The 13,821-nt window shown below is 46.8% G+C and overlaps 2 protein-coding genes across 2 annotated transcripts; both read right to left on the reverse strand.

Annotated features, from left to right (window-relative positions):
• Nucleotides 1-275: 275 nt before the first annotated feature.
• On the reverse strand, nucleotides 276-2,523 carry LOC118515217. Its single transcript, XM_036061910.1, has 2 exons — nucleotides 2,362-2,523; nucleotides 276-969 (listed from the first exon to the last, which is right to left on the reverse strand). The coding sequence occupies exons 1-2, from the start codon at nucleotides 2,521-2,523 to the stop codon at nucleotides 529-531; spliced, it is 603 nt and encodes a 200-aa protein (XP_035917803.1). The 3' UTR covers nucleotides 276-528.
• Nucleotides 2,524-7,148: 4,625 nt separating this feature from the next.
• On the reverse strand, nucleotides 7,149-9,107 carry LOC118515218. The gene is made up of 2 exons (XM_036061911.1): nucleotides 8,532-9,107; nucleotides 7,149-7,220 (listed from the first exon to the last, which is right to left on the reverse strand). Exons 1-2 carry the CDS (start codon nucleotides 9,105-9,107, stop codon nucleotides 7,149-7,151), a joined length of 648 nt encoding a protein of 215 aa, XP_035917804.1.
• Nucleotides 9,108-13,821: the final 4,714 nt, after the last annotated feature.

Genomic DNA, 13,821 nt, shown 5'->3' on the forward strand with positions numbered 1-13,821 from the left:
GTTGCGTTGCGAGTACAAGCGAAAGCTCTACACCAGACTATGGGGTCGCGTTTAACTAAAAGCTTTAAAAAAAGCATATTCGTTCGTAAATTCGTACTATGCGATCAAAAAAGGGGATGGAGGGGGGGGGGCGGACTAGAATATATCGCTATAAGTATGATTATTTTATAATTCATTTCTATCCCTAACTCTATCAAGGTTTTTGCAGGTTTGTGTGTGTCTGCTTGTTTCGGGCTAGTTGGTAATAGGTAACATGCGACGTAACAGAGACGAAAAGAAAGGAATCGAACACCCTACGGGGCCCCGACTAACCGGCCAATGGATAAATCATCTGACCGATCCCGACCAGCAGCAAACGGTATAGCCTTCTATTAAGCAAGCCGGGCACGTGTGTAAGATAGTAAAGTATTTGTTTCAATTGCTACCATCCATGAGATAAGCTAGCTAAGATTACGCGAAAGAGAGCGACAGAGAAAAGGAAGCTAGCTATGCGCCGTTACTTCTTAAGGGCACCATCAGGAGACGTTTTCAATGCACCGAGCTTGGATGACTGCTTTCCCGCCTGGAGTGTGGTCCGCTTCGGCGGTGGAATACGACTCGGTGGTGTGTTAGTTTTCTCACCCTTCGGTAGTGGGATTTTCGACATCGGTTTACCATCCGGCGGCTGCCACTGGCACCGCTGGTGGTTTGAGCTTCTGCTTGCTGCCGGGTGGCGTCACGTTGAAGCTTTTTCGTCGCCGAACGTTGAGCGTACGGTTTTGTGGCGAGTGGTTTCGCAACCGGACGATGGATGGGACTGCCGATGGAAGGTTTTGCCGGTGTTCTGCCGGTAATAATGGAGCCACCCTTTGGCACTACTGGTTGCCGAACGCGGGAAACCTTCGTAACGGTTTCCACTACCGGTTTGGCGATATTGGTCTGTTGCTCTTTCTTCACACTTTTCACATCTTGGCTTTTTATGGGTTTAACCTAAAAATAAAAAAAAAATTAATGAATTCATAAATACAATCAGATAAATACTTTCGCGTGCGTGTGTGTGGGTGTAGTTTCTATAGAGTGAGTCTTGATTATTAGAAGATTTTCCTGGTCTTCAACAATCTTTTTTAGCCAAAAAAGCTGTGTCCTTACGATTCGAAAGAAATTATAGTATCGAAAAAAAGCTAAAAGTAAGTATTACAGTAACATTAAGGAAAATAGGTTTAAAACACATGTAAGTCAAAGGTTTCTAAATTGAAAACAAACCAATTATAAGTGTGTAAAAATTACACAAATCCTGACTTTTAATCAGTTAGATAACCCTTCTAATTTCGCATAAGTTCCTGAAATCTTTCCAACCTATCTTTCAACTATAGACGAGCAGAGACAGCCTCAATTTAGAAGGATTTACGAAAGGAAAGCAAAACATTTCAATCTGCAACTAAAGGTGAGACTGTTCTGTTTCTACCGGATAGCTAAAAACTAGATGGAAACTATCAGAGAGGATTTCCAAACGGAAAATCAACCACTTACAGGGTAAACCTCTCGACGAAATGAGCTCTTTTGGAATGCCGGCCAAGCTTACCAGGCTTGTAAGTATGACAATGGCCAACATCACATGCCAGGTGAAGGTGGATGGAAAACTCTCAGGGCTCTTTGCTACCACCAGGAGAGATTTGCTTGCGCCAGGGAGATGGGCTTGCCTGCCTTCACTTCTATCTGGCGCTAGAGAGAACAATCGGAGGTGGAAGCTTCGGGAACCATCTTGTATAAGTCAGTCCAGATCCACCGACAACCACATTGATATTGAGTTACGCGCAAGGGTACTGGCTGCCAACCGGTCATACTACAGCCTGAAGAAACTTCTCCACTCTAAATACCTGTTGCGACGGATGAAGCTGGGACTGTACCGAGCATTTATAGTCCCAGTACTCACATACGACTCTGAGATATGGACTCTGTCCAAAACTGACGAAACCCTCTGAGCCGCGTTCGAGAGGAAGATGCTATACGAGCTGTACGATGATCTCACCATCGGGGAGCGGATCAGACTCGCCAGGCTGCGGTGGGCTGGTCATGCCATGAGAATGACACTTGACGACCCAACCCGTAAAGTGCTTTTAGGATTTTTGCCCCAAGCCGAGTAAGTAAGTAAGTAGTAAATAACAAGCTAAAACTAGCATTTATACAATCGAAATTGATGGCAGAACCTGTGTAGGGATACTAGAACCTGGAAATTCTCCTTTTGCAGATATTCGAACAACATAATAAATCGAATCGTACTAGTAAAGCTCCAGAGACTGATATACAGATATTACAGGGTGTTAGCGTTTATATAAAGTGTAACAATTCAGCCGGCGTTGGTAGCACTAGCATGCCATTTACCTTGGACTCATCCGCCTCTTTGTTGATGGAAGATTCACGCTGTAACTTTCGCGTCCTCGGTGAGCCGGGATTGGATACGACGCGCACAGGCTTGATTACCCGACTCGTCGCCACCGTCGTCGTCGTCGTTGCCGTCGCCGTTGCCGTCACAACCGCGGTCATTGTCGTGGTTGTCGTATAGGCGCAAGCGAGATGCAATCGATTGAATTAAGCACGACCGGGATGTGCTGCACAAATCAATCCCACCCGCGGATCACCGTGCAGACGATCGTTCAGCGCCAAGGCAACCGTTCCACCCGGCCCCGTTGTTACCTTTTCGCCTATCTTGAACTGTACGCCGGTAACGATCGAACTGCATTCCTCCGGGTTAGTACGCACGTGCCGTTCTTCCAACTGGGACACCAGCTCCTGCGTAAGCCGTTCGACCGACTGAAGCATTCGTTCGGGGTTTTTGTGTTTCGCGTACGTACCCCCATTGATAGTCTCGCTCACGGCCGGTTGCTCCATCATCAGCTCGTCAGACCTGATCAGTATCAGCCTAACGTCGTCATCTGTTGCCATCCGGTGTTGCTGGTAAACGCTTCCACGAAGTCTTCATCCGGTGTCGAGAGTCAACTTCCATTTCTGAAAATCAAACCCACGCACTATCGTCCGGTGCCGCCTATTCGTCGCATTTGTCAGATTCCACAGGTGAAACATGACTGCCTTGTCTACGCCACTTCCGTGCGTGAACCATGAGTTGATGCCTACGTGCGTCCAACGTCCGTTCAGTTTTCCATATATATTCGCACATGGCCGTAGTGTTCGCGTAATGTGATGCTACCCTTTGCTGAACAGCTCCAAATCAAACCAAGCAGAAAGCGTCAGCTTGTAGTAATGTACCCAAGAAGAACACGCAACAACGCGCAACAATGTTCATATGCTGCAGACTAACATCTACAAACAATGATTGATGTATTTTTGTTAATTAACGAAACGCGAACAAATAAGAACTGATAGTTCGTTCGGAATCTTAGATTTAACTTCGAGCCCCGTTGGCATCCTTTGCGGGTGTTGGTGGGCGCCGTTTCTGCAGCCCCGATGGCCACGGCTCGGGAGATTTTGGCTACTTCTGTCTGCGACGGAAGCACGACCAGAAAGAACTATTGTCATCATCGGACGAATCCGAAGATTGGCCCGGTGGGGGAGGATGTTTTACCGGTCCATCATTGAACGATACTTGACGCCTTTGCTTGGATGTATTTGGCGGCCATTTGTCGGCCGGGGTGTCCTCATCACTAACGCGTATCATCGATTTCGAGATCATGCCCAGAGTGCTACCTGAAATAGCAGGGCGTCTTGATTTCCATGATTGGTTGAGCATTCAAGACAGCTCATCATCAAGTGAATCGTTCACCAACGTATCGTCTGCCGGAGCGTCGTCCATTTCCATGCCGTCATCCACTAAAGCAGACACAGCACCTTTCAAGAAAAAGCCGAAGAAGACTAGCGAGCTAGCATCGGTATTACCGGACCGCGCACACATTTCGCCATTCTAGCTACCAGCAGCCTGGTCCGGTTGAGCCGGTGCATTTCCCTCAGGCACGACGATTGCCTTCAGCGTGGAGTTGTTCTCTAGCGGGGCGCGCCGTAAACGAAAGGAACGAAAGAACCGAACGACATTATTGCATCCTTCATCACTTCACGTTCCACTTACCAGTAGCCTCCAGTTTTCGTCCGTTTCCACGGGCACCACGGGCACCACGACCGTTGCCTGCAGCGGGGGTGTATCCTCCCCCGTTGAACTGTCCTACAGGACGGCCGTGCGTTCCATTTGGGCCGGATTTTCTATGGATTTTATCGGCGTGGAGGTCCGTGCGTTCAGCTTCTCGAAAGGCTCGATTACGTAATATAGTTTCAGTTCGGCGGGGCTCACCGTCTACGGCATACAATTTCCATGCCTACTAAGATTTTTCGAAATGTGACACTTCACAAATCCGCATGGCAAACGGTTCCATTTGACAGCTCGCGTTGACATCCCAACTGACATTTTATAGCAGGCTTATGGCGTTTTTCGAGTTCTTTTACCTAAATCTCGATACTAAATCTTGCCTTAGAGAGCAGCAGATTTAGCTAATTATAACAGTTCGAACGCGTGGTTTCACGTAGTTTTTTCACCCATTTCCTTCGGATCCAAGCTGTCATAGGCCAGAGGCGCTATGGCAGCGCAAATGAAAACATATAAACAATAACACTCGGATTAGATTGTGATATTACGCTAAATTATTTTTTTAATTAACAAACCCGTTCAATGTTTCTCACTATTCCGTTGCACTCCTCGTGTTCGCCAGTGTTCCTTTAGGGGGAAAAACAAGACGGTGAGTTGAGAAATGGTGCTGTTCGTCGTACATGAGATGCTGAACCATACCTCATCTCTCGCAGAAAACATGTTACGGGAAGCGGCAAACACGAATTGATCATCACCGAGTGAAACTCCAGGCTACCGCAGCTCACCTACACGCAAAACACGAACAATCCATCTGCATTCAACACCCGGTCATGCGCTTCGGCTTATCCGTGCGCGTGCGGCATCCTCCCTCCATCACATTCAGAACACGACTGTCGCTCAGTGTGCTCATGCCAGAGCGAATAAAGAAAGAGAGAAACAAAAATTTGCAGGGATTTCCAGACGGTTTTTATAATGCGCGCTGCATATCAGTACCAAAACGGGGCGCGAGAAACAGTTCGAGCGACCCTGCACACGTGTGTTCGCTCTCTCGCACTCAGGGGCTCTTAAACGGAAGATCATGGTTCGAGCAGTGCACGGCACATTGCGGAAAGCGAGAAAATCTTTGAGCGCCACTGCACGCGAGAGCGAACGGGTGTGTGCTGTGCTGCTCGTTCCAACGACAAACTGGCATGGTGCTGAGCTGCTCTAAGAGCGTAACGAGCATTCGCGCATGAAGCGAGCAGTTATGGCGAGGATCGGGCAATTTTTTTTTTTAATTTAGCCTTTTTTGTATAACAGATGTCAGTTGGGATACCTTCAAACCGGTTCCGTTACAATGTAACTGCGCGACCAGGCAAAAAATATTCCGGCGCAAACGGAGTACACCTTGCCGCCATGAGTTCTTCTTTTACGTCGCCATTTTGTTTTCTTTTTTCTGCCAGGGATAAATCCTTTTCCTTTGCGAAACGTTTCAAACATTTCAACACGGACTCCACTGGTTGTGTTACATGCACATTGTTGTCAAATGCTTGTGGGAAAACAATCCGTCCGGTGTGGGGTGTTGATTCCAAGCTTTCACGGTGCTTACTAGTTAATTTTTCGTAATTAGTGGAAGGAAATGAATATCCGGAAAAAAATGTTCCGGTAAATGTCAAACAGATAATTAGTAAGAGGGAGAAAATGCTGTAAATTTTCTGGACGCTTACCATCTCCAGGAGTCGAACCGTACCACCATACCCTACCACACACAAGATCCAATTGAGTAGGCTGATTCACAAGAAAGATTTTAACCCAGTTTTGGGGGGAAATAGGGCACGTATACATATTTGTTGCATAGATTTGAAGCTATAGGGTTTATTATTTTTCTTAAACCGTACGACAAGGTCCATTAATAGATGTATATATATATATATATATATATATATATATATATATATATATATATATATATATATATATATATATATATATATATATATATATATATTTAGAATTATTCGTCTACAGGGTCAGACCATTTTGCACGTATAATATTTAAATTACACAAGAGTATTATGCGCTGGTAAAGCGAAGTAAGGTAACTTAAATATGTATACTGATGTTCATAATATCGGTTTTCTTTATATTGTACGGCTACGTTTGCTCCTTCTTCTGGTATGTGTAAATCAATTCTTACTGGTTGCGTTGCGAGTACAAGCGAAAGCTCTCCACCAGACTATGGGGTCGCGTTTAACTAAAAGCTTTAAAAAAAGCATATTCGTTCGTAAATTCGTACTATGCGATCAAAAAAGGGGATGGAGGGGGGGGGGGGGGGCGGACTAGAATATATCGCTATAAGTATGATTATTTTATAATTCATTTCTATCCCTAACTCTATCAAGGTTTTGCAGGTTTGTGTGTGTCTGCTTGTTTCGGCCTAGTTGGTAATAGGTAACATGCGACGTAACAGAGACGAAAAGAAAGGAATCGAACACCCTCCGGGGCCCCGACTAACCGGCCAATGGATAAATCATCTGACCGATCCCGACCAGCAGCAAACGGTATCGCCTTCTATTAAGCAAGCCGGGCACATGTGTAAGATAGTAAAGTATTTGTTTCAATTGCTACCATCCATGAGATAAGCTAGCTAAGATTACGCGAAAGAGAGCGACAGAGAAAAGGAAGCTAGCTATGCGCCGTTACTTCTTAAGGGCACCATCAGGAGACGTTTTCAATGCACCGAGCTTGGATGACTGCTTTCCCGCCTGGAGTGTGGTCCGCTTCGGCGGTGGAATACGACTCGGTGGTGTGTTAGTTTTCTCACCCTTCGGTAGTGGGATTTTCGACATCGGTTTACCATCCGGCGGCTGCCACTGGCACCGCTGGTGGTTTGAGCTTCTGCTTGCTGCCGGGTGGCGTCACGTTGAAGCTTTTTCGTCACCGAACGTTGAGCGGTACGGTTTTGTGGCGAGTGGTTTCGCAACCGGACGATGGATGGGACTGCCGATGGAAGGTTTTGCCGGTGTTCTGCCGGTAATAATGGAGCCACCCTTTGGCACTACTGGTTGCCGAACGCGGTAAACCTTCGTAACGGTTTCCACTACCGGTTTGGCGATTTTGGTCTGTTGCTCTTTCTCACACTTTTCACATCTTGGATTTTTATGGGTTTAACCTAAAAATAAAAAAAAGTAAATTAATTAATTAATACAATCAGATAAATACTTCCGCGTGCGTGTGTGTGGGTTGGGATTGTGTGTGGGTTGGGGTTATGTGTGGGTTGGGGTTGTGTGTGGGTTGTGGGATCAGGTAGATAACCCTTCTAATTTCGCATAAGTTCCTGAAATCTTTCTAACCTATCTTTCAACTATAGACGAGCAGAGACAGCCTCAATTTAGAAGGATTTACGAAAGGAAAGCAAAACATTTCAATCTGCAACTAAAGGTGAGACTGTTCTGTTTCTACCGGATAGCTAAAAACTAGATGGAAACTATCAGAGAGGATTTCCAAACGGAAAATCAACCACTGACCAGATCTTCACGATGCGGCAAATCTTGGAGAAGATGGCGGAGCAATAGATCCACTCCTATCATCTCTTCATTGATTTTAAAGCCCCATATGACAGCATAGCAAGGGTAAACTTCTCGACGCAATGAGCTCTTTTGGAATGCCGGCCAAGCTTACCAGGCTTGTAAGTATGACAATGGCCAACTTCACATGCCAGGTGAAGGTGGATGGAAAACTCTCAGGGCTCTTTGCTACCACCAGGAGAGATTTGCTTGCGCCAGGGAGATGGGCTTGCCTGCCTTCACTTCTATCTGGCGCTAGAGAGAGCAATCGGAGGTGGAAGCTTCGGGAACCATCTTGTATAAGTCAGTCCAGATCCACCGACAACCACATTGATATTGAGTTACGCGCAAGGGTACTGGCTGCCAACCGGTCATACTACAGCCTGAAGAAACTTCTCCACTCTATATACCTGTTGCGACGGATGAAGCTGGGACTGTACCGAGCATTTATAGTCCCAGTACTCACATACGACTCTGAGATATGGACTCTGTCCAAAACTGACGAAACCCTCTGAGCCGCGTTCGAGAGGAAGATGCTATACGAGCCTGTACGATGATCTCACCATCGGGGAGCGGATCAGACTCGCCAGGCTGCGGTGGGCTGGTCATGCCATGAGAATGACACTTGACGACCCAACCCGTAAAGTGCTTTTAGGATTTTTGCCCCAAGCCGAGTAAGTAAGTAAGTAGTAAATAACAAGCTAAAACTAGCATTTATACAATCGAAATTGATGGCAGAACCTGTGTAGGGATACTAGAACCTGGAAAATTCTCCTTTTGCAGATATTCGAACAACATAATAAATCGAATCGTGCTAGTAAAGCTCCAGAGACAGATATACAGATATTACAGGGTGTTAGCGTTTATATAAAGTGTAACAATTCAGCCGGCGTTGGTAGCACTAGCATGCCATTTACCTTGGACTCATCCGCCTCTTTGTTGATGGAAGATTCACGCTGTAACTTTCGCGTCCTCGGTGAGCCGGGATTGGATACGACGCGCACAGGCTTTATTACCCGACTCGTCGCCACCGTTGTCGTCGTCGTTGCCGTCGCCGTTGCCGCCACCACCGTGGTCATTGTCGTGGTTGTCGTGGTCGTCACCACCGGCGTCGTCCGCTCTTCTAAAGGCGCAAGCGAGATGCAATCGATTGAATTAAGCACGACCGGGATGTGCTGCACAAACGGCATCGACATTTGATACAGAATGGATGGTGGTTCTTCGCTCTCCCGATTGCCTTCATCGTCCACAATCAATCCCACCCGCGGATCACCGTGCAGACGATCGTTCAGCGCCAAGGCAACCGTTCCACCCGGCCCCGTTGTTACCTTTTCGCCTATCTTGAACTGTATGCCGGTAACGATCGAACTGCATTCCTCCGGGTTAGTACGCACGTGCCGTTCTTCCAACTGGGACACCAGCTCCTGCGTAAGCCGTTCGACCGACTGAAGCATTCGTTCGGGGTTTTTGTGTTTCGCGTACGTACCCCCCATTGATAGTCTCGCTCACGGCCGGTTGCTCCATCATCAGCTCGTCAGACCTGATCAGTATCAGCCTAACGTCGTCATCTGTTGCCATCTGGTGTTGCTGGTAAACGCTTCCACGAAGTCTTCATCCGGTGTCGAGAGTCAACTTCCATTTCTGAAAATCAAACCCACGCACTATCGTCCGGTGCCGCCTATTCGTCGCATTTTTCAGATTCCACAGGTGAAACATGACTGCCTTGTCTACGCCACTTCCGTGCGTGAACCATGAGTTGATGCCTACGTGCGTCCAACGTCCGTTCAGTTTTCCATATATATTCGCACATGGCCGTAGTGTTCGCGTAATGTGATGCTACTCTTTGCAGAACAGCTCCAAATCAAACCAAACAGAAAGCGTCAGCTTGTAGTAATGTGCCCAAGAAGAACACGTAACAACGCGCAACAATGTTCATATGCTGCAGATCAACATCTACAACAATGATTGATGTATTTTTGTTAATTGACGAAACGCGAACAAATAAGAACTGATAGTTCGTTCGGAATCTTAGATTTAACTTCGAGCCCCGTTGGCATCCTTTGCGGTGTTGGTGGGCGCCGTTTCTGCAGCCCCGATGGTCCCGGCTCGGGAGATTTTGGCTACTTCTGTCTGCGACGGAAGCACGACCAGAAAGAACTATTGTCGAATCCGAATCGGACGAATCCGAAGATTGGCCCTGTGGGGGAGGATGTTTTACCGGTCCATCATTGAACGATACTTGACGCCTTTGCTTGGATGTATTTGGCGGCCATTTGTCGGCCGGGGTGTCCTCATCACTAACGCGTATCATCGATTTCGAGATCATGCCCAGAGTGCTACCTGAAATAGCAGGGCGTCTTGATTTCCATGATTGGTTGAGCATTCAAGACAGCTCATCATCAAGTGAATCGTTCACCAGCGTACCGTCTGCCGGAGCGTCGTCCATTTCCATGCCGTCATCCACTAAAGCAGACACAGCACCTTTCAAGAAAAAGCCGAAGAAGACTAGCGAGCTAGCATCGGTATTACCGGACCGCGCACACATTTCGCCATTCTAGCTACCAGCAGCCTGGTCCGGTTGAGCCGGTGCATTTCCCTCAGGCACGACGATTGCCTTCAGCGTGGAGTTGTTCTCTAGCGGGGCGCGCCGTAAACGAAAGGAACGAAAGAACCGAACGACATTATTGCATCCTTCATCACTTCACGTTCCACTTACCAGTAGCCTCCAGTTTTTCGTCCGTTTCCACGGGCACCACGGGCACCACGACCGTTGCCTGCAGCGGGGGTGTATCCTCCCCCGTTGAACTGTCCTACAGGACGGCCGTGCGTTCCATTTGGGCCGGATTTTCTATGGATTTTATCGGCGTGGAGGTCCGTGCGTTCAGCTTCTCGAAAGGCTCGATTACGTAATATAGTTTCAGTTCGGCGGGGCTCACCGTCTACGGCATACAATTTCCATGCCTACTAAGATTTTTCGAAATGTGACACTTCACAAATCCGCATGGCAAACGGTTCCATTTGACAGCTCGCGTTGACATCCCAACTGACATTTTATAGCAGGCTTATGGCGTTTTTCGAGTTCTTTTACCTAAATCTCGATACTAAATCTTGCCTTAGAGAGCAGCAGATTTAGCTAATTATAACAGTTCGAACGCGTGGTTTCACGTAGTTTTTTTCACCCATTTCCTTCGGATCCAAGCTGTCATAGGCCAGAGGCGCTATGGCAGCGCAAATGAAAACATATAAACAATAACACTCGGATTAGATTGTGATATTACGCTAAATTATTTTTTTAATTAACAAACCCGTTCAATGTTTCTCACTATTCCGTTGCACTCCTCGTGTTCGCCAGTGTTCCTTTAGGGGGAAAAACAAGACGGTGAGTTGAGAAATGGTGCTGTTCGTCGTACATGAGATGCTGAAACCATACCTCATCTCTCGCAGAAAACATGTTACGGGAAGCGGCAAACACGAATTGATCATCACCGAGTGAAACTCCAGGCTACCGCAGCTCACCTACACGCAAAACACGAACAATCCATCTGCATTCAAACACCCGGTCATGCGCTTCGGCTTATCCGTGCGCGTGCGGCATCCTCCCTCCATCACATTCAGAACACGACTGTCGCTCAGCGTGCTCATGCCAGAGCGAATAAAGAAAGAGAGAAACAAAAATTTGCAGGGATTTCCAGACGGTTTTATAATGCGCGCTGCATATCAGTACCAAAACGGGGCGCGAGAAACAGTTCGAGCGACCCTGCACGCGTGTGTTCGCTCTCTCGCACTCAGGGGCTCTTAAACGGAAGATCATGGTTCGAGCAGTGCACGGCACATTGCGGAAAGCGAGAAAATCTTTGAGCGCCACTGCACGCGAGAGCGAACGGGTGTGTGCTGTGCTGCTCGTTCCAACGACAAACTGGCATGGTGCTGAGCTGCTCTAAGAGCGTAACGAGCATTCGCGCATGAAGCGAGCAGTTATGGCGAGGATCGGGCAATTTTTTTTTGAAATTTAGCCTTTTTTGTATAACAGATGTCAGTTGGGATCCCAACTGACATTTTATAGCAGGCTTATAGCGGTTTTCGAGTTCTTTTAGCTAAATCTCGATGCTTAATCTTGCCTTAGAGAGCAGCAGATTTAGCTAATTATAACAGTTCGAACGCGTGGTTTCACGTAGTTTTTTCACCTATTTCCTTCGGATCCAAGCTGTCATAGGCCAGAGGCGCTATGGCAGCGCAAATGAAAACATATAAACAATAACACTCGGATTAGATTGTGATATTACGCTAAATTATTTTTTTATTTAACAAACCCGTTCAATGTTTCTCACTATTCCGTTGCACTCCTCGTGTTCGCCAGTGTTCCTTTAGGGGGAAAAAACAAGACTGTGAGTTGAGAAATGGTGCTCTTCGCCGTACATGAGATGCTGAACCATACCTCATCTCTCGCAGAAAACATGTTTCGGGAAGCGGCAAACACGAATCGATCGTCAACTGAACTGAATCTCCAGGCTACCGCAGCTCACATACACGCAAATACACGATTAATCCTAACACCATCTGCATTGAAACACCGGGTCATGCGCCTCGGCTTATCCGTGCGCATGGGACGTCCTCTCCCCATCACATTCAGAACACGACTGTCTCTCAGCGTGCTCAGGGCAGAGCGAATAAAGAAAGAGAGAAGCAAAAATTTGCAGGGGTGTCCAGACGGTTTTAAAATGCGCACTGCATGCCAGTACCAAAACGGCGCGCGAGAAACAGTTCGAGCGCCCCTGCACACGTGTGTTCGCTCTCTCGCACTCAGGGGCTCTCAAGCGGAGGATCATGGTTCGAGCAGTGCACGGCACATTGCGGAAAGCGAGAAACTGTTTGAGCGCCTCTGCACGCGAGAGCGAACGGGTGTGTGCTGTGCTGCTCGTTCCAACGGCAAACTGGCATGGTGCTGAGCTGCTCTAAGAGCGTAACGAGCATTCGCGCATGAAGCGAGCAGTTATGGCGAGGATCGGGCAATTTTTTTTTTAATTTAGCCTTTTTTTATAACAGATGAAAGTTGGGATACCTTCAAACCGGTTCCGTTACAATGTAACTGCGCGACCAGGTAAAAAATATTCCGGCGCAAACGGAGTACACCTTGCCGCCATGAGTTCTTCTTTTACGTCGCCATTTTGTTTTCTTTTTTCTTCCAGGGATAAATCCTTTTCCTTTGCGAAACGTTTCAAACATTTCAACACGGACTCCACTGGTTGTGTTACATGCACATTGTTGTCAAATGCTTGTGGGAAACAATCCGTCCGGTGGGGGGTGTTGATTCCAAGCTTTCACGGTGCTTACTAGTTAATTTTTCGTAATTAGTGGAAGGAAATGAATATCCGGAAAAAAATGTTCCGGTAAATGTCAAACAGATAATTAGTAAGAGGGAGAAAATGCTGTAAATTTTCTGGACGCTTACCATCTCCAGGAGTCGAACCGTACCACCATACCCTACCACACACAAGATCCAATTGAGTAGGCTGATTCACAAGAAAGATTTTAACCCAGTTTTGGGGGGAAATAGGGCACGTATACATATTTGTTGCATAGATTTGAAGCTATAGGGTTTATTATTTTTCTTAAATCGACAAGGTCCATTAATAGATGTATATATATATATATATATATATATATATATATATATATATATATATATATATATATATATATATATATATATATAAGTTAAGACGACAGCGCAGTAAGGAGTTAAGACGACAGCGCAACACGAGAAACGCCACGCAGCAGAACGCGCCACCGATAAACAAACAAACCACGCACGACCGATAAACAAACAAACCACAAAGCAGCGCGCACAACATAATTTGCAACGCAGCATTATTCAGCACGCAGCATAATTCAACACGGACCAGCGCACCAGCATCCATCCAAACAGTTCAGTTGATACTCAGACGCTAATCCGAACGGTTATTAACTCCGCCGGTCGATGGAAATAAAGTTAAGTTTTTTTTAAAAACACTTCTCCCGGACACCGTGCGTTAACTGGCGCCCGAATAGGGACCGCGCTATGTGAAAAATAAAGTTAAGGTGCAAGTGAAAAGTAACCACGTTAGAGTGAAAGTTACCACCAAATCCTAAACTAAAAAAGACTTCCTGATCGCCGAGTGCAGCCGTGTGAAAAGGATCCCGAGTCACCTGTGCAGTTAGCAGCTCACG

This window comes from Anopheles stephensi, assembly GCF_013141755.1.
Source record: "Anopheles stephensi strain Indian chromosome Y unlocalized genomic scaffold, UCI_ANSTEP_V1.0 chrY5, whole genome shotgun sequence".
Lineage (NCBI taxonomy): Eukaryota > Metazoa > Arthropoda > Insecta > Diptera > Culicidae > Anopheles > Anopheles stephensi.

What these genes read in the sequence shown, in the direction of transcription:
- LOC118515217 (XM_036061910.1), bottom strand. Translation starts at nt 2,523, where the DNA reads ATGACCGCGGTTGTGACGGCAACGGCGACGGCAACGACGACGACGACG. An exon ending in AAGAGGCGGATGAGTCCAAG is followed by an intron (nt 970 to 2,361) that starts GTAAATGGCATG and finishes TTTTATTTTTAG; the next exon opens with GTTAAACCCATAAAAAGCCA.
- LOC118515218 (XM_036061911.1), bottom strand. Translation starts at nt 9,107, where the DNA reads ATGGGGGGTACGTACGCGAAACACAAAAACCCCGAACGAATGCTTCAG. An exon ending in AAGAGGCGGATGAGTCCAAG is followed by an intron (nt 7,221 to 8,531) that starts GTAAATGGCATG and finishes TTTTATTTTTAG; the next exon opens with GTTAAACCCATAAAAATCCA.